This window comes from Capra hircus, chromosome 12, assembly GCF_001704415.2.
Source record: "Capra hircus breed San Clemente chromosome 12, ASM170441v1, whole genome shotgun sequence".
NCBI classification, from domain to species: Eukaryota; Metazoa; Chordata; class Mammalia; order Artiodactyla; family Bovidae; genus Capra; species Capra hircus.
In genome coordinates, this window is record NC_030819.1 from 68,130,536 (window position 1) to 68,156,847 (window position 26,312).

A 26,312-nucleotide genomic window follows, 5' to 3' on the forward strand; every position below is an offset into this window, starting at 1 on the left:
CAGTAGCTTTGTTAATTGGCTGTATCCCAGGAGAATGAGATGGTTATCATCACTGACTCAGTGGACATGAATTTGAGCAAACTCTGGGAGGTGGTGAAGGACAGGGAAGCCTGGCATGCTGCAGTCCACGGGGTCGCAAAGCGTTGGACACATAGTGACTGAACAAGAATAACAACAGGAGCTTAAAGAAGGACGAGGAACAAGAGAAGCTGGAAACGTTGGGGTTGTCTTAAAACTAAGCATTTAGAATGCCTAGTGGGCCAGAGATCTGACTGATACAGAATTTGATGAGAAGCAGCAGCCACTGTGCTCAGCATGTTCTCCCAGTCTGACATTTCTGGTTGCAAGACTCTAAAGGGGATTTTTCCTGCTGTACTCCTTATTTAGGCTCAAACACTGAAGATACATCTAATGAAAAATCTGAAGTAGGTCTTATAATAAAATCACAGTCAATTAAATCTTGGGAATCGACCTTTGTTGGGAATGGTGTAAATACATGGTCTTTTGGATGAAGGCGGACACAAGACATAGGAACAGCCTTGCCCAAGAACCCCTTACACTCTTGTTTCGTTTTTCAGCCACACACAGAAAGGAAAGCTGCACTTTGGTTCCTGTGGATGATCTTTCCTGAGTGCATACTTTAGTCTGTCCTTAAAATTCTCCCCAGCAAAGTAATAAAGCAAAGGGTTGAAGCAGCTGTTGGCTGCCGCCATAGCCAGTGTGATGGCCACAGCTTTATGCAGCAGGTCACTGCATGTATCCGCCTCCCACTGGAGCAGGTGGAGGGTTCTCAGTATATGATAGGGCAAGAAGCACAGGAGGAAGATGACCAAGGCAATGATGATGGTGGTCAATGCCTTCCTGTGAGAAAGCCGCAGCCCTGACTCTGGGACTTCCGCCTTCAGCAGAGCTCGGATGATCAGCAGGTAGCAGATGCTGAGCGTGCAGAAGGGCAGCAGAAAGCCCACCACCAAGGCAATGTAGTTCATGGTCTTCAGTTTAGGAGCTTTATTCCGATTCAGCTCCAAGCACAAGGTGACATTGCCCTTCAGCTCAGAGCCATTGTTCAGCAGCGTTATTGAGGAAGCCATGATAAAGACCCATATGATGCCACAAACAATCCAGGCATTCTTGATGCTGGTGGTATGAAGGAGCCGGAAGGGGTGAACGGTGGCCAGGAAACGCACCACACTCAGCACAGTCAGGAAGTAAATGCTGCTGTACATGTTGACATACAGAGAGTAAGACATAATCCTGCAAGTCAGGTCCCCAAATATCCAATTGGACCCTCTGAGGTAATAGTCCACCCTGAAGGGCAGTGTGGCTGTGAACAAGAGATCCGAAGTAGCCAGATTGAGCATGAAAATGTTCACAGATGTGGACTTCCTATAAGGTTGCAGGAAAACATATATGGAAAAGCCATTTCCCAAGGCTCCCCAGATAAATATTACCAGGTACACGATGGGGTAAAATTCTCTCTTAAAGTTTTCAGCTGTGCAGTTCCTGTTGCTATGGTGATCGCTGAAGGTGCTGTTAATTTCCATTTCTGATGCGGAGATGGATGGAGATAAGGACACAAGTTTTCTTTCCATGCTGAATCAAAAAGAAACAGATACAAAAAATTGCTTCCTGCTCATTGCTTACATTTATCCAGGTTTTAATGAAACAGAAATACTAGCTTTTCTTTGAAACTTGAATCAAAAAATATTGGCTATGTCTTACCATGTGCTTATCCTTTTACCATCTGTCTTTACTATATGTTTCATTTCATTTCATGATACACTTCTAGAATGCAGAATAACCATTCATTTATTTGACTGAAGCTGAAGTCTCAGACTAGGGGAACTCTTGCCCAGGGTCCAGATGAAGATCATCTGAAGCTTGTCTCTGACCCTGGAGAAAGTCATCAATTACATATCTTCTGCTCTGGAAGCTGACAAAGATTCTCTTCTTGATGAAACTCTAGCCAGGCTCCTCTGAATCTTCTTGTCAACCAGGTGTCAACCTTGACTTATGCTGACTTGAATAACAACTAACATAAAAACACTAACATAGCTATGAACAACTCAAGACTGCATCTCAAGGATGACCCCTTCTTACATAGCCTGAGAAATCTCAAGGCTGCCAAAAGAATTCAGTGTTTGTTCCAGCCAACACCTGGACATAGGGCCTCTGCCTTAAGCCTCTGTGGGAGGGTAAGAGCCCAGTCTCTTAAGTACCAGTTAGAAAACCCAGATACTTTCCACTTGGACCCAACCCCTCCTTCCTATTTGTAATTTTTTAAATTCCCTAACTCTACTGAGCCCCTGCTCACTCACTCTCCTTTCCTTTCTCTCATTCTCTTTTTAAAACACCCAGGGACTTCCTTGGTGGTCCAATGGGTAAGAATCTTCCCTGCAGTGCAGGGAATGTGGGTTTGATTCCTGGTCAGGGAACTAAGATCTTACATGCCATGAAGCAACTGAGCTTGCGCCCTGTACCTACTGAGCACACGTCCATGGCTAGAGAGTCCGAGCGCAGCAGTGAGAGAGCCCATAGGATCCAACAAGGATCCTGCGTGTTGCAACTAAGACTCGGTACAGCCAAATAAATGAATAAGTAAGTATTTTTTTTAAATAAATAAATAAAATAAAACATCCAGTTACTTCTGAGTTCAGTTCATGTTGGACTAGTATATTATTGAAAAAATTGCAATAGTATATTATTGAATACAATCTGTCTTACCACTCTTAGACGTGTGCAGGTTTTTTTATCTTTGACCAAGCATTGGTTTAAATGTAAATTTACTAGGCATAGTTGTCATGGATAATCACATGGTTCTTAATTTCTTCTTTTCTAGTCAAAGAGAAATTTATACTGAACACTTCTTGCCTTACCTATGTAAATACTACAGGACAGCCCATAACTGCAGAGGTAGGGGCAGACTTCTAGATGTCTAAGGAAAAAAACAAGTGGCTTGGGGAGACATATTTTCATCGTCTGGCTATGGTAGTCCGGGTCCCTATTTTACAGAGTTTTTTATAAGAACTAATAACCATTTTTGTTTCTGCAAAGTCCTCCATTTTTAAATCTAAGCCCCAAATTACCGAACACAAGCACAATTCCTGCAACAATTCTTTTCCAACACCCTCTTCCTGAGATATTCTGATTTCCCATGGTGTGCATTCTCCTTGATACAACAAGTCAATAAACTCAATGCTGTTCAACTACAGGGGTGTTCATAAAGGCCTTTGACTAGAAGACACTGACTCTGAGAATTCACAGAATGATACTTCTAAAAGAAGTATGGTGAAATGTTAGTTAAATTAACTTACCCAAATGGATGCTTTGTAAATGTATTTCCGATACCGAAAATATGGTTTTCAATTCTCCTTCAGAGACTGATGTGAAGATGCAACTCAGAAAACATGGTTGGTATGTAAATGATGTAAAAGAAAAAAGAAAAAGTCTTTTCTTTAGGTCAGCACTTCCCAAAGTATCTTCCACAAACTACGAATTCCATGAGATGTTCTGTGTAAGGAAAGGCTTCTGTGTTCAAATCAGCCTGAGAGACACAGAAAGCTTTAGTATCCCTCTCTTGGAGATTCATAACACACGTGAAAGCTCTAGGAGGTCCTATAAGAAAAAATAACCAAGTCTGATTAATACAGGGTGTCCCTCTTTATTTTTTTTTAACTCTGAAAACGTTTTTGCACATTGAAACATTCTACTATTCCGCAGAACTAATGTTCTATAAAACCGTCCCTGTGAAATGCTGCTGTTATTATATAATTTATCTAGAGTATGATTTTGATAGATGAAGAGGATCCCTACTTAATGGGCCAGATCAACAAGCCAGGATTCAAATGTCTGGAATTAAAGAGTGATTGCAGCCATGAAATTAAAAGACGCTTACTCCTTGGAAGAAAAATTATGACCAACCTAGATAGCATATTCAAAAGCAGAGACATTGCTTTGCCAACAAAGGTCCATCTAGTCAATGCTATGGTTTTTCCAGTGGTCATGTATGGATGTGAGAGTTGGACTGTGAAGAAGGCTGAGCGCCGAAGAATTGATGCGTTTGAACTGTGGTGTTGGAGAAGACTCTTGAGAGTCCCTTGGACTGCAAGGAGATCCAACCAGTCCATTCTGAAGGAGATCAACCCTGGAATTTCTTTGGAAGGAATGATGCTAAAGCTGAAGCTTCAGTACTTTGCCCACCTGATGCGAAGAGTTGACTCATTGGAAAAGACTCTGATGCTGGGAGAAATTGGGGGCAGGAGGAGAAGGGGACGACCCAGGATGAGATGGCTGGATGGCATCACGGACTTGATGGACGTGAGTCTGAGTAAAACTCCGGGAGATGGTGATGGACAGGGAGGCCTGGCATGCTGCGATTCATGGGGTTGCAAAGAGTCAGACACGACTGAGCGACTGAACTGAACTGAACTGAGTGACTTCACTTTCACTTTCTACCTTTTATGTTAGAGTCAATGAAATTTGGAAATTTGGAAGCACTTACTATTGGGGGAATGAGCATTTCTAAGCATCCGTTACTTTGTGAAATGAGAGTTGTATTAGTTTCCTTCGGCTCTTTAACAAAGTACCACAGGGAGTTCCCTGGTGGTCTAGTGGTTACAATTCAGCACTTTCACTGCTGTGTCGCAGAGTCAATCCCCAAAGCCATGTGGTGCAGTCAAAACAAACAAACAACAAACATACAAACAAAAAACACACACACGGGGCTTTGCTGGTGGCTCAGCGGTGAAGAATCTGCCTATCAGTGATCTTCCCTGTAGCTCAGACAGTAAAGAATCTGCCTGCAATGCAGGAGACCTGGGTTCAATCCCTGGATTGGGAAGATCCTCTGGAGAAGGGAATGGCAATCCAGTCCAGTATTCTTGTCATGGAGAATCCCATGGATAGAGGAGCCTGGTGGGCTACAGTCCATGGGGTTGCAAAAAGTCAGACATGACTGAGCAGCTAACACTGCTACTACTGCTATCAATGCAGTAGACATGGGTTCGATCTCTGGGTCAGGAAGATCCCCTGGAGAAGGAAATGCCAACCCACTCCAGCATTCTTGCCTAGAAGATTCCATGGACAGAGGAGACTGGTGGGCTGCAGTCCTTGAGGCTGAAAAGAATCGAACACAGCTGAGGATGACCGCACAAGGAGGAAAGGGGTGGAGTGGGAGACATTGGGAGACTGGGATCAATACGATGTACAAAACACACAACTGTTGGGAACACGGTGTGTAGCACAGGGAACTCTAATGCACTGTGATGTCCTACATGGCTTGTTATTTAGTCGCTAAGTCCTGCCTAACTCTCCTGAGACCCCATGGACTGTAGCCCACCAGGCTCCTCTGTCCATGGGATTTCCCAGGCAAGAGTACTGGAGTGGTTTGCCATTTGCTTCTCCAGGGGATCTTCCTGACCCAGGGATCAAACCCACCTTTCCTGTATTGGCGGGTGAATTCTTTACCATTGAGCCACTTGGGAAGCCCATGTGTTCTATTACCAATGGCCTTTTTAGAAAAGGACAGAGTCCTGTCCATATGGCTCTGACTTTGGAGCCAGAACTTGGATAGAATCTTAGGAAAAGTTTATATCAGACAAGGATCTAAAATAATAGAAATAGACTTGACAGCAATCAAGTCCTTAAATGTTTTGACCATAAAGACCTTAAAACTGCTTCTCCCATCTCAAGACCAACAGGATCCCTATGACTTGCAATGAGGAAGGCAGTCTGGCCCTACACCCTATCCTCTCCATCACTGGGGGCAGTAAGCCTGCAAGGAGAGCCACAGATGCTGGAAGAGTCCCTTATCCCAGGCAGAGCATGGGGCCCAGCAGGTATGAGCATGGACAGGAGAGCAAAAACAGATGGTAGCAGTTGCTCCCTAGGATACTGATGGGTGTGAGGGAACCAACAAGAGCCCTTGGCAAGAGGAACTTTTTGAGCAATTGGGGAAGAAGGCAGAACTCAGGAGGGAAGGTCCATTGGCTGGCAGCGAGGCGCTTGAACTGCCAGGCCACGATGGAAAGAGAGGACTTTGGGCCTGAGAGGAGGCCTGGCTGTTGCAGGCAGGCCCCAGTCTTTGCGGGAGAACCTGAATGCCACACAACACCTTGGGCGCAGAGATCTGGGCCAGGGATGCCAAGAGAGGGGCCCTTTGCCTTTGTTGAGAAGGGGACTGAATCTCAGGAATGAGAGAGATGCTCAGTTTTAGAATCAAGGCATCACATCAGGAAGAGATCAACCCCAAGCGTAAGGAGAGTACCAGAGTTACTTCAAGTCCTCTGCCTCGGATTGGGATGTGTTCTGGGCCCCAGAGGGGCTGGAGGTGCAGGGGAGGGAGCAGGCGTGGCTCAAGGCTGTCAAACTGCCCCAGTGGGAGGGAGAGAGGCTGAGGCTACAGAAGCCGGGTTTTGATTCGAAGAGCATCTTCATCCTTGGAAAGCTGAAGAAAGAAAAACACAAACCCCCCACCTAGAAAGTCTTCTCTGGTGGCTTAGCAGTAAAGAATCTGCCTGCAAAACAGGAAATGTGGGTTCAATCCCTGGATTGGGAAGATCCCCTGGAGGAGGAAATGGTAGCCCCACTCTAGTATTCTTGCTTGGGAAATCCCATGGACAGAGGAGCCTGATAGGCTACAGTCCATGGGGTCGCAAAAAAGACACAATTGAGCAACTAAACAACAACGCTTCCTAGAAGCCTCATTTAACTAAGAGTCACAGGTTAAAAGCGGGGCCAACTCAAATCCAAAATTCCATTCAGTGCATGGCTTTCCTTGAAGAAACATTTAAAACACTTTGTTCCTCATTGCCCATAAAAACATGCACTTGACTACACCATATATGTGGCTCTAAAAATCAGCCAGACAAATTAAGTATGTGACACAAAGCTGAGAAGAGGCAAATTCAAAGAAAATTAGGAAATAAATTGACAGCATAAGTTGCGCTGCTTTAGAGAGATAGGCCTGGTGCACTAAGTACAGACGGCAGCGGTGGCGCCCGGCGCACTAATCGTGGCTGAGAGCTACCCCACGTCCGAGGTCAGGGGCAGCGGCCTAGAGTGCCGGGCTGCGACGGCACAGGAACGGCCAAGAGGAGCTACCCCACGTCCGAGGCCAGGGACAGCGGCCAGGAGGAGCTACCCTGCGTCCGAGGTCAAGGGCAAAGGCCGAGACGAGCCACCCGGCGTCGGAAGCCAGGGGCGGTGCCCGAGGCCAGAGGCTGCGGCTGGGAGGAGCAACCGCACGTCCAAGGAGTGGTGGCTGTGCGGGCGCAGGAAGGCCTAGAGGAGCCATCCCACGTTGAAGGTCAGGAAGGGCGGTGGGAGGAGATACCCCTCATCCAAGGTAAGGAGCAGCGGCTGTGCTTTGCTGGAGCAGCCATGAAGAGATACCCCACGCCCAAAGTAAGAGAAACCCAAGTAAGATGGTAGGTGTTGTAAGAGGGCATCAGAGGGCAGACACACTGAAACCATACTCACAGAAAACTAGTCAATCTAATCACACTAGGACCACAGCCTTGTCTAACTCAATGAAACTAAGCCATGCCCACAGGGCAACCCAGGGTGGGCGGGTCATGGTGGAGAGGTCTGACAGAACGTGGTCCACTCAGAAGGGAATGGCAAACCACTTCAGTGTTCTTGCCTTGAGAACCCCGTGAACAGTATGAAAAGGCAAAATGATAGGATACTGAAAGAGGAACTCCCCAGGTCAGTAGGTGCCCAATATGCCACTGGAGGTCAGTGGACAAATAATACCAGGAAGAATGAAGGGATGGAGCCAAAGCAAAAACAATACCCAGCTGTGGATCTGACTGGTGATAGAAGCAAGGTCCGATGCTGTAAAGACCAATATTGCATAGGAACCTGGAATGTCAGGTCCATGAATCATGGCAAATTGGAAGTGGTCAAACAAGAGATGGCAAGGGTGAATGTCGACATTCTAGGAATCAGGGAACTAAAATGGACTGGAATGGGTGAATTTAACTCAGATGACCATTACATCTACTACTGCGGGCAAGAATCCCTCGGAAGAAATGGAGTAGCCATCATGGTCAACAAAACAGTCCAAAATGCAGTACTTGGTTGCTATCTCAAAAATGACAGAATGATTTCTGTTCCTCTCCAAGGCAAACCATTCAATATCACAGTAATCCAAGTCTATGCCCCAACCAGTAACACTGAAGAAGCTGAAGTTGAATGGTTCTATGAAGACCTACAAGACCTTGTACAACTAACACCCAAAAAAGATGTCCTTTTCATTATAGGGGACTGGAATGCAAAAGTAGGAAGTCAAGAAACACCTGGAGTAACAGGCAAATTTGGCTTTGGAATGAGGAATGAAGTAGGGCAAAGACTAATAGAGTTTTGCCAAGAAAATGCACTGGTCATAGAAAACACCCTCTTCCAACAACACAAGAGAATACTCTACACGTGGACATCACCAGATGGTCAACACCGAAATCAGATTGATTATATTCTCTGCAGCCAAAGATGGAGAAGCTCTATACAGTCCACAAAAACAAGACCAGGAGCTGACTGTGGCTCAGATCATGAACTCGTATTACCAAATTCAGACTTAAATTGAAGAAAGGAGGGAAAACCACTAGACCATTCAGGTATGACCTAAATCAAATCCCTTATGATTATACAGTGGACGTGAGAAATAGATTTAAGGGACTAGATCTGATAGATAGAGTGTCTGATGAACTATGGAATGAGGTTCGTGACATTGTACAGGAGACAGGGATCAAGACCATCCCCATGGAAAAGAAATGCAAAGAAGCAAAATGGCTGCCTGGGGAGGCCTTACTAATAGCTGTGAAAAGAAGAGAGGCAAAAAGCCAAGGAGAAAAGGAAAGATATAAGCATCTGAATGCAGAGTTCCAAAGAATAGCAAGAAGAGATAAGAAAGCCTTCTTCAGGGATCAATGCAAAGAAATAAAGGAATAGAACAGAATGGGAAAGACTACAGATCTCTTCAAGAAAATTAGAGATACCAAGGGAGCATTTCATGCAAAGATGGGCTTGCTAAAGGACAGAAATGGTATGGACCTAACAGAAGCAGAAGATATTAAGAAGAGGTGGCAAGAATACACAGAAGAACTGTACAAAAAAGATCTTCACGACCCGGATAATCACGATGGTGTGATCACTCATCTAGAGCCAGACAGACATCCTGGAATGTGAAGTCAAGTGGGCCTTAGGAAGCATCACTATGAACAAAGCTAGTGGAGGTGATGGAAATCCAGTTGAGCTATTTCAAATCCTGAAAGATGACGCTGTGAAAGTGCTGCACTCAATATGCCAGCAAATTTGGAACACTCAGCAGTAGCCACAGGACTGGAAAAGGTCAGTTTTCATTCCAATCCCAAACAAAGGCAATGCCAAACTACCGCACAATTGCACTCATCTCACATGCTAGTAAAGTAATGCTCAAAATTCTCCAAGCCAGGCTTCAGCAATACATGAACTGTGACCTTCCAGATGTTCAAGCTAGTTTTCGAAAAGGCAGAGGAACCAGAGGTCAAATTGCCAACATCCGCTGGATCATGGAAAAAGCCAGAGAGTTCCAGAAAAACGTCTATTTCCGCTTTATTGACTATGCCAAAGCCTTTGACTGTGTGGATTACAACAAACTGTGGAAAATTCTGAAAGAGATGGGAATACCAGACCACCTGACCTGCCTCTTGAGAAATCTGTATGCAGGTCAGGAAGCAACAGTTAGAACTGGACATGGAACAACAGACTGGTTCCAAATAGGAAAAGGAGTACGTCAAGGCTGTATTTTGTCACCCTGCTTATTTAACTTCTATGCAGAGTACATCATGAGAAATGCTGGGCTGGAAGAAGCACAAGCTGGAATCAAGATTGCCGGGAGAAATATTAATAACCTCAGATATGCAGATGACACCACCCTTATGGCAGAAAGTGAAGAGGAACTAAAAAGCCTCTGGATGAAAGTGAAAGAGGAGAGTGAAAGAGTTGACTTAAAGCTCAACATTCAGAAAACTAAGATCATGGCATCTGGTCCCATCACTTCATGGGAAATAGATGGGGAAACAGTGGAAACAGTGTCAGACTTCATTTTTTTGGCTCCAAAATCACTGCAGATGGTGACTGAAGCCATGAAATTAAAAGACACTTACTCCTTGGGAGAAAAGTTATGACCAATCTAGACAGCATATTAAAAAGCAGAGAGATTACTTCATCTAGTCAAGGCTATGATTTTTCCAGTAGTGATGGATGGATGTGAGAGTTGGACTATAAAGAAAGCTGAGTGCTGAAGAATTGATGCTATTGAACTGTGGTGTTGGAGAAGACTCTTGAGAATCCCTTGGACTGCAAGGAGATCCAACCTGTCCATCCTAAAGGAAGTCAGTCCTGGGTGTTCATTGGAAGGACTGATGTTGAAGCTGAAACTCCAATACTTTGACCACCTGATGCATAGAACTGACTTATCTTAAAAGACTCTGATGCTCGGAAAGATTGAAGGCAGGAGGGAAGGGGATGACAGAGGATGAGATGGTTGGATGGCATCACTGACTCAATGGACATGAGTTTGAGTAAACTCCGGGAATTGGCAATGGACAGGGAGGCCTGGCCTGCTGCAGTCCTTGGGGTCGCAAAGATTTGGACATGACTGAGGGACTGAATTGAACTGAACTGAGACCAGATTAGAGGAGTGTAGGCTCTGGACACACGCTAATCTTATCAGCACTCCCACCCTTGAATCATTTGCTGTGAAACTCCTCATCGAATCCTTCTGGGCTGGGATACACTGTTTTGAGGGCAGGAGCCCATTGTGCCCCCTTTGCCTGGCAAAGCAATAAAGCTATTCTTTTCTACTTCACCCCAAACTTTGTCTCCAAGGTTCATTTCAGCTCCAGTGCACAGATGCTGAGCTTTCAGCATCATTTCACCAATACTGTAGTCGATAGCCATTCCCTTCTCCAGGGTAGCCTCCCAACTCAGGAATCTAAACCAGGTCCCCTGCATTGAGGGTAGATTCTTTACTGTCTGAGAGACCAGGGAAGAATTAAATAATTAGAATTATTAGTAGCTCAGTCATGTCCAACTCTTTGCAAACCCATGGACTGTAGCCCACCAGGCTCCTCTGTCCAAGGAATTCTCCAGGCAAGAATACTGGAGCGGGTAACAATTTCTTTCTCCAGGGGGGTCTTCCTGGATCTCCTGCATTTGCAAGCAGATTATTTACTATCTGAGCCACCTGGAAAGTCCTTCTGTATCATTAGCTGTTATTACTGCAAAAGTTCGCAGACTCAGCTCCCTGAAGTTGTGCAAAGAGGACTCAACCTTCTGGATTGAAACGTTTTACAGCCTCAAAATCCCAGAGGCCCCAGAGTGGTAGCTAATATACCCTCCAAAATAGAGAAGCATCACTGAGTGCCTTGTTCTTGAAATCCAACACTGCTAGCTCAGCCCTCAGTTGTAACAGGCTCCAAATGTCCAGGTGGAAACGTATAGCTTGAGACACTTCTTTAGCCTCCCAGAAACAGTCTTGTATTAATACTTTTAGAGTTGTTCAAGGGCTAACATGAATTCACTTTTCAGTTTCATGCATTGGAGAAGGAAATGGCAACCCACTCCAGTGTTCTTGCCTGGAGGATCCCAGGGACGGGGGAGCCTGGTGGGCTGGCGTCTATGGGGTCGCACAGAGTTGGACACGATTGAAGCGACTTAGCAGCAACATGAATTAGAAGCTTACAGATCAAAACAGAAATACAAACGAACAGATCTGAGATGACCATATCTTTTGAATGAGGAACTGAGCTGGTCTCTGGGCTTCTACAATAAACGGGGCAGATGAGTGAACCACTCAGAGCCTTGTTCTATGGAGTCAGCATCTTGGAGTGTTCTGGCACTCTGATCCTCCACCCCGTCTGTCCCATAGTGCCAATCCCTCCCATCCTTTCCCATACCACCAGCCTAATGGTCCTTTGTCTGCCAAATGCCATTTTCCTCCCACACTTCACAGCTATGATGTCAGCCTGTCGGTGAAAGAGATGCTAGCGGATCTGCTGTAAACCATTAGGTGTTAAATAGCATTTAGGGCTTGGGAAGTTCCCACAGGAGCAAATTCTCCAGTCTGTTTAACAGATCTGGGGCCCAGTGGGACCCCTCAACCAGAGTCCTGGGCCTGATAGGATGACCTTGAAGCTTCCCCTCCAGGGTCCGACTTTCATTGTCTCCTATCTGTCCTCTGTCTAGGAGTTCATGTGCGCAAGTTACAAAGCTCACAAGGCCCAACCTCTCCTCCCAGATCCCAACCAGACTGTACCGGACTCACTCCAGGGCTCAGCAGACAGAAAAGTCAGTGTGCCCTTCATGAAATTTCCAGGAGTTCCTGGGGAGCTTGAAGACCCAAGGAACAGTGTTTGGATCTGGTCTCTTTGTCATCAGGGGAAGAGTTGAGTGAGTCTTTGCAGCAAGGGTGGGAATCATTGTGGCGGAGGGCCCCTGTGGGAGGCTGAATGCCCTGAGTAGTTTCCTGCTTATAAGTGCCTCCTCTCACTGGCTTCTTTTATAAGGAAGCTGCCTGGCCTGCCTTCGTCTCTCCGCAGATTTCTCAGGAACCCCACAGGATTCAGCAAACAGGAAGGGGGAGAGTGTTAGTCACTCAATTGTGTTTCTGACTCTTTGCAACCCTATGGACTATATAGCCTGCCAGGCTCCTCTGTCTGCGGAATTCTCCAGGCAAGAATAACGGAGTGGGTTGCCATGCCCTCCTCCAGGGGATCTTCCTGATCTAAGGATGGAAGCCCTGGGAGCTACCAGAACCTTCCTTGCCTGGACTCTGCCTCAGGCTGCCAGAAATACTGTGTGTCAGGCCCCATGGGGGTGGGGTGCACATGCGAAGCACAGCAGCTGTGGCCTGCTGCCACCAAAAGGAGAACTTGCCTCAGATGCAGAGTGTGTGGTCAGTGACATTCACCACCGCAAGACGCAGGAAGAAGAACCTCGAGAAGAAGCATGGTGCCAGGCCACCATCAGGGCAAAGATCAGCACGGATACATGAAAGGTGACAATTTGGAGAGCAATGGCATTGCCAAAATGTCAGCTCCTTTGAGTCGCAGCTTCTTGCTGATGGGTCAGCCATAGCTGCCTTTTCTCTCTCTTTTGCCGACCGGTTGTCCCCGCTCTGGTCACTTGATCAGTGAGTTTGCACATTCTTTTCCCAAATTCCACTCTCGAGAATTTCCCTGTGCCCAAAGGTGCCCATGGATTGTGGACATATGTGGGGAGAACTACGCCTTAATTCTGTTATTTGATGTGCTATTTGGAGGAGAAAAATGCTTCCAGAGAACAGTTTATCCCAGGGGACTGAACCCTAGGGGAGGGTTAACACCCAAGCCACTGAGGGGCCTTTCTGCCTCTGAGAGCGCGATGCGTGGCTCACATCAGTGGACTGATTCAATGGACACGAACTTGGGCAAACTCGGGGAAAGAGGAAGGGACAGGGAGGTCTGGTGTGCTGCAATCCATGGAGTTGCAAAGTGTTGGATACGACTGAGTGACTGAACAACAGCAGCAACAAAGCTGATTATGCATTTAATTTCATAAAGAATCTGAGCATTTAAAAAATTGTTTTCTAATGCACTTCATCAGTCTATGAAGGTTGGAAGTATCTGTTATTAACCCAATTTCTGATCCAAGAAATATCAAGAAACACCCAAGAAACGTCACAGACTCGTTCTGCAGCTGAGCCTCTGATTTCCAAGTCTTCTGATTCCAAAGACAGAAAACCAGCAAGTGTGATCTCAGAGGCCATTGCCCTACTCACCTCAGTAATTTCACAGGGGTCACCTCAGCATCAGGACTCTCGCTGTCCACAATCCAAGTGACTACGAGACACAACTCAGGGGCTCCCCTAAAGCCCACTTACTCAAATGAAAACTGCCTCTCTGTCTTTCCCCTTCCACCTTAGCATTTCACCTTCCATTATTAAATTCACTTCTTGGAGCAAAGGAATTATTGACCAAGGTAGGCAGTTAAGCATCATATGATTCCTGGCAGGATACAGTGGCGGGATGAAGTCATAGAAAAATTTGGGGAGTAAATCCCAACAGGAGCCAAACCCTAGCTCTAGCTCTTAGAGGTAGCCTGAGCATTTTCAGCAAGTACTCAGCCTTTCGGCATCATTGAGAGGACCAGGGAGACAACACCATGGAAGACCCCCCACAGCTGCACGGAGCCTGCACATCACACACTTGCAAGGCATCAGCAGCCTGTGCAAGCCTGGCTACTGCCAGGGTGAAAACAGTACGCCAGGTGCAGGAAACCTGTAAAGAATGGTAAAAAAAACTGTAAGGCAGTGGTCTCCAGTCTTTTCTGCACCAGGGATGGGTTTCATGGAAGATAATTTTTCTGTGGATCGAGGTGGGGGATGATGGTTTATGGATGATTCAAGCATATCACATTAACTGTGCACTTTATGTCTATTATTATTATTACATACATCAGCTCCACCTCAGATCATCAGGCATTAGATCCTGGAGGTTAGGAGGTTAGGGTTACCCCTGCTGTAAAGGAAAGTAAGAAAGCTGTAAAGGATAAGAAGAAAATGTTTTCCTAGGTCTCAAAAAAATTGAAAATCAGGAGAATTGTCCAGGAAGGTGTCCTAACCAGCTGCCAGTAGCCTGGGGGACAGTGGACATGGGTGACCTAAAAGGGAGAGGTCAAAGGACAAAGCCCACCGCCGGCTCCCCCCACCCCTCAGCCCACAACCCCAGATCGTCCTGCCACCCAATGTCTCCTTCAAGGAAGGCCTGCCCTTGTTACCCAAGGTTCCCACCAGCCCCTCTTTCCACCCAGGGGCCCTCTCAAGGCCTCCCACGACAGGCTGTCATCTCTCAACCGCTGTCCTCAGAAAAAAAATCCACTCCAGCCTCATAACTTAGTTCAATGCTCTGAACACACCAGACTCTGTCTTACCTGCTTAGTCTGAACTCCAGTTCCTCACCTGGCCCTTTATTTGCATATGTGTGTGTGCTCAGTCGTGTCTGACTCTTTGCAACCCTATGGACTGTATGTAGCCCACCAGGCTCCTCTGTCCATGGAATTTTCCAGGCAAGAATACTGGAGTGGGCTGCCATTTCCTACTCCAGGCTCTTTCTTATCAGCCTCAAGTTTCTTCCCAGAATCGCTTCTAGAAAGAGCATTCTCCGAGCCCTCTGGGTCTTGGCTGTTCCAGTGCTTCCTGTCTTCACACCGCCCACAGGGTAGCCACTAGCTCCTGCTTATCCCTACCCCGCAGAGTGTTCACTCACCGAAGCAAGAACACCTTGCTTGTCACTGCAGTATCCTGGGCCCTGGCGTAGCTCGTGGCCGTAAAAGTGCACAAAGAAATAACCAGTGAGTGAGCAAAGGAAGCTATGATTCACCCACTCCCTGCTCATTTCGTGTTTCACGATAGATATCTTCCAGGGAAGAAAAATTCTCACTGGTCTTTTACAACAGAATTGAAGAACTGACTCACTGGAAAAGACCCTGATGCTGAGAAAGACTGAGGCAAAAGGAGAAGAGGGCCACAGAGGATGAGATTGTTGGATGGCATCACTGACTCAACGGACATGAGTTTGCGCAAACTCTGGGAGATAGTGAAGGACAGGGAGGCCTGGTGTGCTGCAGTCCATGGGGTCGCAAAGAGTCGGACACGACTGAGCAACTGAACTGAACTGATGTCCAGGCATTTTTCCTCACAAACCTTTTGTCTCTGAAGTTCGAATCTAAGATCTGGGGACAGGAATGCATGTGAGTGCTTAGCCCCTCAGTTGTGTCTAACTCTTTGCGACCCTTTGGACTGTAGCCCGCCAGGCTCCTCCATCCACGGGGTTTTTTAGGCAAGAATACTGGAGTGGGTTGCCATTTCCTCCTCCAGAGGATCTTGCTCATCCAGGGATCAAGCACACATCTTCTGTGTCTCCTGCATTGCAGATGGATTCTTTACCTGCTGAGCCATCGGGGACAGGAATACATCAGGTCAGTGGTCTATAGGCAAGAGGAAGGTTGCAAAACACACCCACACATCATAGGAGGTGACTCTCTTTTTATCTCTGAGGGTTGCAAATAGTCTTTCTGACTCTGGGCCAATAACGTCCACTGCAACTAACAAAAGGAGTCCCTTTCAAATCTCTCAGAATTTTCAAGAGAACGAAGTTCTACTTGAGGTAAGATTCAAAATAAAAAGAAACAAACTTATTTCAAAGAATCTGCGATGCCTTCAAGCATTTTGTAGATGATTGTGTTTCCTGTGCTACAGGAACAAACAAGATAAAACCATAATCCCACAGGAAGGCACTTATTTGGGGAATGGTGTTTTGTTTGTTCCATGATAAACATATTCTTGTTTTCATAACATGCAATAGAAATAATAACCGTGGACTGGACCCTTTTCGATTCTCCCAGCTTGATGAACGTCCGGAGCAAACAGACTCCCCTTCCTACCACTTCTTCCTCTCTCTTCCTTTTGCTGCTCCTCCCCTGACTTATCCACCTATCCCCCCTTCTTGTTCTTCCTTAGATCTGCTTGCTTCTTTAAAACCTCTTCTTGAAACACTGAAGATGTAAAAGCTTCTGCACTAACACTGGCTCTTCCTGAGGATGCTCCAACTTTAAGATTCTTTGGTTCCAGGTTGCTGTTCCAGCTTCCATTACTTTCTCTGTCCAAGGGGTCAGCCCTTACTGCCACCAAGCCAGAGAAGTTTCCCTTTAAAGATTGTCCAAGACTATACCACTTTCTCCATGGGTCAATTCACATAAAGAGGTTAATAGGTTCCATAGAACTGCCCGTTTATTCTTAGGGCTTCCCAAGTGACTCAGTGATAAAGAATTTGCCTGCCAATGCAGGAGACATAGGTTCGATCCCTGGGTTGGGAAGATCCTCTGGAGCAGGAAATGGCAACTTACTCACTCCAGTATTCTTGCCTGGGAAATCCACTGAACAGAGGAGCCATGTGGGCTACAGTCCATGGCATCACAAAAGAGTCGGACACGACTTAGCGATAAACAATATTTATTCTTAATGGAGCCTGTGTACTAGGTTGTCTGCAGAGACTCCATCTTCAGCCGTTCTTTATCCAGCAGAAGGAATGAGACTCACACATAAGTAATTCCAACACAAAGAAGTAGTGGGCAGTTCTGTGAGAACGCCACAGATACAGTGCTGTGGGTTCTGTTGTGGATTTGATAAGGCTCTACAGAAAAGCTGATAAACCCAGGCCAATTCTTGACTTTCTCAACATTGCCCAGCTTGGCTGCTGTATAAACCAGAGCTCATTGGGTCATTGCACAATCCCTTGTTAGGCTTCTACCTTCCAGATTTAGCCTTGGGGAATTAGCATGCCTCAGATGTCTGGTGAGCAAGACAAACTAGGAAACCAGGAGTCCCTGAGTCTGGAGCACACATGAGATACTCAAATGCCCAAGGTGATCCTGACATATAGCAATGTTGTTGTTGTTCAGTCACTAATCATGTCCAACTCTTTGTAACCCCATGGACTGCAGCACACCAGGCCTCCCTGTCCTTCACTATCTCCCAGAGTTTGCTCAAACTCATGTCCATTGAGTCAGTGATGCCATCCAACCATCTCATCCTCTGTGGCCCTCTTCTCCTTTTGCCTTCAGTCTTTCTTAGCATCAGGGTCTTTTCTAATGCAATGCTGCTAAGTCGCTTCAGTCGTGTCTGACTCTGTGCGACCCCAGAGACGGCAGCCCACCAGGCTTCCCCATCCCTGGGATTCTCCAGGCAAGAACACTGGAGTGGGTTGCCATTTCCTTCTCCAATGCGTGAAAGTGAAAAGTGAAAGTGAAGTCGCTCAGTCGTGTCCGACCCTCAGCGACCCACCAGTCCTGCAGCCCACCAGGCTCCTCCATTCATGGGATTTTCCAGGCAAGAGTACTGGAGTGGGGTGCCATTGCCTTCTCCGTCCTGCGCAATGAGTACACCACAAAAAATACATCACTTTCTTCCCCAATGAGTGATGTGTACATGATGCGGGGTACCCTTGATGACCTCAGGTCAGGGAGGAAAGAGGGTATAACGAATGAAAACATGTGTTTTGAGTTAGAGGGGACCTAGGTTTGAGCCTCAGCTCTGCCTCTTGGTCACTCTTATTCCTGTGCTTCAAGACCTTCATCCGCAGAGGGAAGACTGGGCATTGATGAGGAAAACTGATACAATTAACTCAATGTCTGACGCTTGGTAAGTTTCCAGGTGATGCTAGCTAACAATAATAAGAACATGCTAGCTAACACTAACAGGAATTATTTGTGACAAGTATGAACAAAACTCATCAAGAATTAAAGAAAGGCTTCTTTACGGCCAAGTAAAATGAGTTGGTACCATTGTATCTGGAGAAGAGCCAACCAGAAAGACAAGAACAATTCCATTCAATTTACTTCACATCTTTATTACACAAGCAATGAATGTGGTTAAAAAAAAAGTAATACCAGCTGAAATAAACTTAAATGATAAGATTTACCTCCAATCAGACACATACAAATGCTTGTGCCTTTACTTCCTTTCCCTTTTCTTCAAATCTACATATTTTCAAACAAAAATGAGTCCATATTTTAATGCTATTTTGTAACCTTGCTTTTTTCTTCTGGCTAAATCATGATCATTGTCATGTAAATAACTATTACATGTCAATGTCCTGTAAAGAGCTAAAAGAATATTCAATTATATAGACATAACAAAGTTTGAACAATTTTTTTCTACAATAACCATTACTCAAGATGTATGTGCCCTGAACTGAACCAGATTGGGCCAGTTCTGGTTCGATCCTAGGAAAGATCCTGTGTCCTCTTGGCCTCACTTTCTTATTTTAAAGTAAGAGTTACACACTCCAGCAGCCATGTGAATCAAATGAACCACTGTATGTGAAGGAATTTTGTAAACAGTGAAGGCAGTATTGAAAGGGAGACTTAGACAGCTTGCTTGATAGTGTATCCCCTTTCCCTTAAAATGTATAGCTTTCAGGTATGGGTCAGAGAGAGAGAAATACTACAGATAACCTGGGTTGGTTGTTATTATGCTTCTCACCCGTTAGAGCCACCTGAGAAATTTTTAAAAGTTAAAACAGCAGCAACAACAACAGATGAGTGGCTCCTCACCAAAGTTAATTTTCAATTATTCTAAAGATAAGTTTCTAATCTCCCCAGAATCAAGTGATTCTGATGGAACGTACAGCCAGAGTTGAGAACCACTGGCTGAGGTCCCCAAAGGGTCACAAGCAGATTATAAGCACACGGTCTCATACACACCTTCCCTCTCACTGTGCCTCTCAGTAAAACTGAGAGCTGAAATCTACATCCTCAAGTTTAACCTCCTCTCCTCAAAAAGCAAGAGTCTGAAAGGAAAAAACATTATATCTTATGTTATCAAATGACCCACTTTATGAAAAAAGGAAAGATGCTAGATGACCCTATATAGGGGAATGCTTGGGCAAAGTACAGAAAATTTCCTCCATGTAATACCATGTAGCAATTTTAAATTATGATTATAAAGCATTTACAGCAATGTGGGAAAATGTATGCTGTAATGGAAAAAAGGAATATAAACCTATCTGTTGTGTACAAGCATGACTACCAAAATTAACTAAAATCATAGGTAGATACACATAATAAATGGAAAGAAATAACCCCCTAAATATCAATAGCAGCTATCTCAGTGGTGGTTTTTGCTTCCTGCTACTTTTTTTGTACTTTCCTAATATTTTTTAAAGTACCATGTAGTAGAAAAAAGTTTATAATAGAACAAAATTAACTTACTTTTAAAAATTATTCTTCTTCCTATGAAGCATAGCAAAGCACAATTTTTAACAACAAGTTAACAGGGCAAAGATAAAAATGCTCACCTGAGTTTGCTTTCTTTCAGCTGCCTTGGCTCTGTCTCCCCTGTCTCTGCTGTCTTCCTCCTCCAGGTAATTCAGTTTGCTTGTTTAAAAAAAAAAGCAAAACAGCAAATTGTATTTTATGAAGGGTATCAGCCAATGGCAAGAGAAGAAGGAACTCCGGTCAGACAGCCATTTGTGCTGTAAGGAACTTTGGTGTCAGAGCTGGTGCTGGCTTCCTTCTCAAGATAAAGAGTGTAAGATTTCTACTTAGGGACCACAACTAAAGGAAGAAATCTGTATTGGCTCCTCCCCTCTCATTGTTTTTATTGGCATCGTTCACAACAAACCAAGGGGACGTGATGGGCTGGAGTCAGGAGTTTCAAGTGGCTTCAGTTCTCCTGCATGTTTTTCGTTTCTATGACAACACTAAAATCAACACCACCTTATTAGTATAGCACTTCAAAGCTGCTCAGGGCGATTCCAACACCCACTTGCTTTCTCAGCGTACTTGTGCTTAGGCAGAGATGTTATCCATTCTGGTGAAAATGCTGTCGAATGCTGTCATGGTATCCTCGCTGCTCACTTAAAGGTCCTGGTTTCGTCCTCGTCTTCCTTCCTCAATTTGTTTTGCACAGTTAACCACTGTCAGTTTCTTGAAACTTTCTCCTCCTTGTTTCTCTGACTGTCTTGGTTCCTATGCTATTCCTTGGATTATTTCTTCTTTGCTTCCTTTCTGATTCTCCTTCTTTTCTCCTTTTTCTAAATGTGAGCTTTCAGAAATGGGCTACAAGACCAGAAGACACAACAGTCTGCCTTCTGATCTCTTCTCATCATATTCTGCTTTTATCTACATTACCCACCTGGATGCATGCTCAGTCACTCTATCGTGTTTGACTTGCGACCCCAAAAACTGTGGCCTGCCAGGTCCCCTGTCCATGGGGTTATTCCAGCAGAACACTGCAGTGGGTTGCCATTTCCTCCTCTAGGGGATCTTCTTGGCCCAGGAATTGAATCTGCCTCTCTTGTGTCTCCTGAATTGGCAGGCAGATTCTTTACCGCTGAGCCACTTGGGAAGCCTGTATTATCCACATTCATGGACGTAACATGGCCAAACAGAGCTTTTCTCTTCCCTACCCAAGGACACACCCTCTCATTTACCCAAAATTTAATGAAATGGCACCACAGTGATTCAGCCAGTCAATCTCACATAAACCTAGAGGCCATCCTTAACTTCTCTCTTTCTCCCACAGCCAACATGCAAGCCAATAATTCCGTTTGTTCTACCTGCAATATATGTTCTAAGTCTAACCATTTCTCACTTTCCCCATTTCATTAATATCTTCAGCATTAATGCTGCAATAACATTAGGCAAGAAATAAAACCCACACCAGTATTCTTGCCCAAGAATCTCCACGGACAGAGGATCCTGAAGGGCTACAATCCATGGGCTTGCAAAGAGTCAGACATGACTGACTGACTAAACACAGCAAAAGGCATCCAAATTGGAAAGAAGGAAGTAAAATTATGTCTGTTCACAGATGATATAATCCTACATGTATAAAACGCTAAAGACTGTACATACATGGAGACCTGACAGAACTAATAAAAACCATTTGCAAAATGGCACGCTACACAAAAATCAATTGCATTCCTATGCACTAACAATGATCAATCCAACAAAGAAACTTCATTTATAATACCATCAAAAAATCCCCATAGGAATCAACTTAACCAAGGAGGTTAAAGATTTGTACACTGAAAATAAAACATGGCTGAAAAGTATGAAAGACATAAATAAATGGAAAGATATCCCATGTTCATGAATTGGAAGGCTTCATATCATTAATATACTACCCAAACTGATCTACAGGTTCAGCACAATCCCTATCAATGGTGCTTTTTAGAGAAACAGAAAAAATCCATCCTAGAATTCATGCTGTGAAAAAAAATTCCTTGAAAATTCCAACAGCAAACAAAACCTGATTGCCCAACTAAAGCTAAACTAAAATAATTTTAATTAAGTTTAATTTATTTTGAAAGAGGAACTTAACCTCAGTAAAATCGTTTTGACAAACTTCCCAAAAGCAAATTGTAAACTGGAGTCTTTTGGATCTGGAAGCAAGTTGAGATTTTGTAAAAGGCCCCTAGAACATCACAAAAGATTTATCTTGTCTTTTAAAGGAGATAAGTTAAACTGATTAGGTTTATTTAATATGTTGAATTAAGCTCTCTTTATGTTGTATTTGTCACATAGTTACATGCTATGTGTTCTAGGAGAAGGGGGCAAGAGAGGATGAGATGGCTGGATGGCATCATAGATGCAATGGACATGAGTATGAGCAAGCTCCAGGAGATAGTGAAGGACAGGGAAGCTTGATGAACTATGGATGGAGGTTCATGACGTTGTACAGTAGACAGGGATCAAGATCATCCCCATGGAAAAGAAATGCAAAAAAGCAAAATGGTTGTCTGAGGAAGCCTTACAAATAGCTGAGAAAAGAAGAGAAGCAAAAAGCAAAGGAGAAAAGGAAAGATACAACCATTTGAATGCAGAGTTCCAAAGAATAGCAAAGAGAGATAAGAAAGCCTTCCTCAATGATCAGTGCAAAGAAATAGAGGAAAACAACAGAATGGGAAAGACTAGAGATCTCTTCAAGAAAATCAGAGATACCAAGGGAATATGTCATGCAACTATGGGCTCAGTAAAGGACAGATGGTATGGACCTAACAGAAGCAGAAGATATTAAGAAGAGGTGGCAAGAATACACAGAACTATACAAAAAAGATCTTCACGACCCAGATAATCATGATGGTGTGATCACTCACCTAAAGCCAGACATCCTGGAATGTGAAGTCAAGTGGGCCTCAGGAAGCATCAGTTCAGTTCAGTCGCTCAGTCGTGTCTGACTCTTTAGTGGAGGTGATGGAATTCCAGTTGAGCTATTTGAAATCCTAAAAGATGATACTGTGAAAGTGCTGCACTCAATATGCCAGCAAATTTGGAAAACTTAGCAGTGGCCACAGGACTGGAAAAGGTCAATTTTCATTCTAATCCCAAAGAAAGGCAATGCCAAAGAATGCTCAAACTACCGCACAATTGCACTCATCTCACATGCTAGCAAAGTAATGATCAAAATTCTCCAAGCCAGGCTTCAACAGTATGTGAACTGTGAATTTCCAGATGTTCAAGCTGGTTTTAGAAAAGGCAGAGGAACCAGAGATCAAATTGCCAACATCCGCTGGATCAGGGAAAAAGCAAGAGAGTTCCAGAAAAAATCTATTTCTGCTTTATTGACTATGCCAAAGCCTTTGACTGTGTTGATCACAAGAAACTGTGGAAAATTCTGAGAAAGATGGGAATACCAGACCACCTGACCTGCCTCTTGAGAAATGCGTATGCAGGTCAGGAAGCAACAGTTAGAACTGGACATGGAACAACAGACTGGTTCCAAATAGGAAAAGGAATATGTCAAGGCTGTATATTGTCACCCTGCTTGTTTAACTTCTATGCAGAGCACATCATGAGAAATGCTAGGCTGGAGGAAGCACAAGCTGGAATCAAGATTGCCGGGAGAAATATCAATAACCTCAGATATGCAGATGACACCACCCTTATGGCAGAAAGTGAAGAAGAACTAAAGAGCCTCTTGATGAAAGTGAAAGAGGAGAGTGGAAAAGTTGACTTAAAGCTCAACATTCAGAAAACTAAAAAGATCATGGCATCTGGTCCAATCAGTTCATGGGAAATAGATGGGGAAACAGTGGAAACAGTGTTAAACTTTGTTTTTTGGGGCTCCAAAATCACTGCCTATGGTGACTGCAGCCATGAAATTAAAAGACCCTTATTCCTTGGAAGAAAAGCTATGACCAACCTAGATAGCATATTAAAAAGCAGAGAAATTACTTTGCCAACAAAGGTCCATCTAGTCAAGGCTATGGTTTTTCCAGTAGTCATGTACAGATGTGAGAGTTGGACTATAAAGAAAGCTGAGCACTAAAGAATTGATGGTTTTGAACTGTGGTGTTGGGAAGACTCTTGAGAGTCCCTTGGACAGCAAGGAGATCCAACCAGTCAATCTTAAAGGAAAATAGTCCTGAATATTCACTGGAAGGACTGATGTTGAAGCTGAAGCTCCAATACTATGGCCACCTGATGTGAAGAACTGACTCCTTGGAAAAGACCCTGATGCTGAGAAAGATTGAAGGCCAGAGGAGAAGGGCACGACAGAGGATGAGATGGCTGGATGGCATCACTGACTCAATGGACATGAGTTTGTGTAATCTCTGGGAGTTGGTGATGGACAGGGAGGCCTGGAGTCCTGCAATCCATGGAGTCACAAAGAGTTGGACACGACTGAGCGACTGAACTGAACTGAACTGAGGGAAGCCTGGCATGCTGCAGTGTGGGGTCACAAAAAGTTGGACATGACTGAGCAACTAAACAGCAACAACATGTTCTAGAAATTAAATAATATAAAATTCCTAAAATTCTGATATAATTGTCAAATACAAATTGGCACTTATCCGTTGCCAATGACGGGAAAACATGGAAACAGTGTCAGACTTTATTTTTGGGGGCTCCAAAATCACTGCAGATGGTGATTGCAGCCATGAAATTAAAAGACGCTTACTCCTTGGAAGGAAAGTTATGACCAACCTAGATAGCATATTCAAAAGCAGAGACATTGCTTTGCCAACAAAGGTCTATCTAGTCAAGGCTATGGTTTTTCCAGTGGTCATGTATGGATGTGAGAGTTGGACTATGAAGAAAGCTGAGCACCAAAGAATTGATGCTTTTGAACTGTGGTGTTGGAGAAGACTTTTGAGAGTCCCTTGGACTGCAAGGAAAGCCAACCAGTCCATTCTAAAGGAGATCAGTCCTGAGTGTTCTTTGGAAGGACTGATGCTAAAGCTGAAACTCCAATACTTTGGCCACCTCATGTGAAGAGTTGACTCATTGGAAAAGATTCTTATGCTGGGAGGGATTAGGGGCAGGAGGAGAAGGGGACGACAGAGGATGAGATGGCTGGATGGCATCACTGACTGGATGGACGTGAGTCTGAGTGAACTCCGGGAGTTGGTGATGGATAGGGAGGCCTGGCGTGCTGCGATTCATGGGGTCGCAAAGAGTCGGACACAACTGAGCGACTGAACTGGACTGAACTGAACTGAACTGAACAACAAAGGCATTTGCCATCTGCCATGGAGATTGAACCCCATGCTGCTACAGCTGTTGACCTGCATGCAACACCCACTGAGGGAGTTCAGGGTGGATGAGGCACTCTGTGCTCCAGGGAATCTGGTGGGACAGGACTTTAGATAGTTGGATGTTTTTAGGAACAGATTTTATGGTCTCAATCCTTGCATCTCCTCATATCTAGAGAAGCGCTAAATCCCTTCATGGTGACATCAGATCCTCATGACTAACAAAAATCCTTTTGTAAAATGCATGCTTCATCATATTGAACTCACTTCACCAAAACCTTATATATGGACCTTCCCCCACTGCAGCTTTGGAGCAGTCTCTCAGAGCTATTGGAGATGCTGCCTCCTGGGCTGCAGTCCTCATTTTAACCCAAATAAAACTTAACTCACAAGTCTCAAGTTGTACATCTTTTTCGGTCGACATAATGTTATCAATTATCATTTTTAAATGTATGTCACAGGATAACTAAATTTATTTGTCAATTGCCGTTTTTTGTGTGTGTCTGTTTGTGCCCTTTCCCTCGATCTATAAACATGGCTGTATTTTAGTTTTTTGTCATTTGTCAATGGTTATTGCCTTACCCTGATGCTTTTGCAAAAGTGTTCTTGCAAAATTTCTTCAAAGATATTGCAAAATATGGAGAAATATTGCAAAATATTGCAAAAATATTGCAAAATATTTCTTCTCCACGAAGAAATTCATGGAGAAGACCCTGACAAGTACTTTAGAATGAGGTTTTCTGATAACTTGAAGATCATAATAATAAACAAAGTAAGAATTTCTAAAACTCTGATGGAAAACTGGTGAATTTATAAAACTGCTAATAACAGATCAAGATAAATAAAAATTAATTACAGGCTACTAGATGAACTGATGAGGATGACTATAATTTTTATGACTTCATATAAAACACTGCTGCTTCTTTCATGTTTTACTTCTGGGATTCAAAGGCCTCCCTTTTCTCCACTCTTTAAAGCAATCTATCAATAACTTCTGACAATTTGGTAAAGGGTATCTTTGCAACAAAAGTTAGCACACTTACATTTTCCTCCTTACCTGATCCCTCCAGAATTTTGAATTTCTTATTAAAGATTTTTATTTTTCATGACAGTGTTTGTATTTGTCTATGCTCAATAGGAATTTAATCTCCTCTCTGTTGTTGTTGTTTAGTGGCTAAGTCATGTCCAGCTCTTTTGCAACCCCATGGACTGTAGCCTGCCAGGCTCCTCTGTCCATGGGACTTCCCAGGC

The 26,312-nt window shown here is 44.3% G+C and overlaps 1 protein-coding gene across 1 annotated transcript; it reads right to left on the minus strand.

Annotated features, from left to right (window-relative positions):
* CYSLTR2 (cysteinyl leukotriene receptor 2) lies at positions 459 to 20,101 on the minus strand. Its single transcript, XM_018056743.1, has 3 exons — positions 19,878 to 20,101; positions 3,315 to 3,615; positions 459 to 1,593 (listed from the first exon to the last, which is right to left on the minus strand). The coding sequence occupies exon 3, from the start codon at positions 1,590 to 1,592 to the stop codon at positions 555 to 557; it is 1,038 nt and encodes a 345-aa protein (XP_017912232.1). The 5' UTR covers position 1,593; positions 3,315 to 3,615; positions 19,878 to 20,101; the 3' UTR covers positions 459 to 554.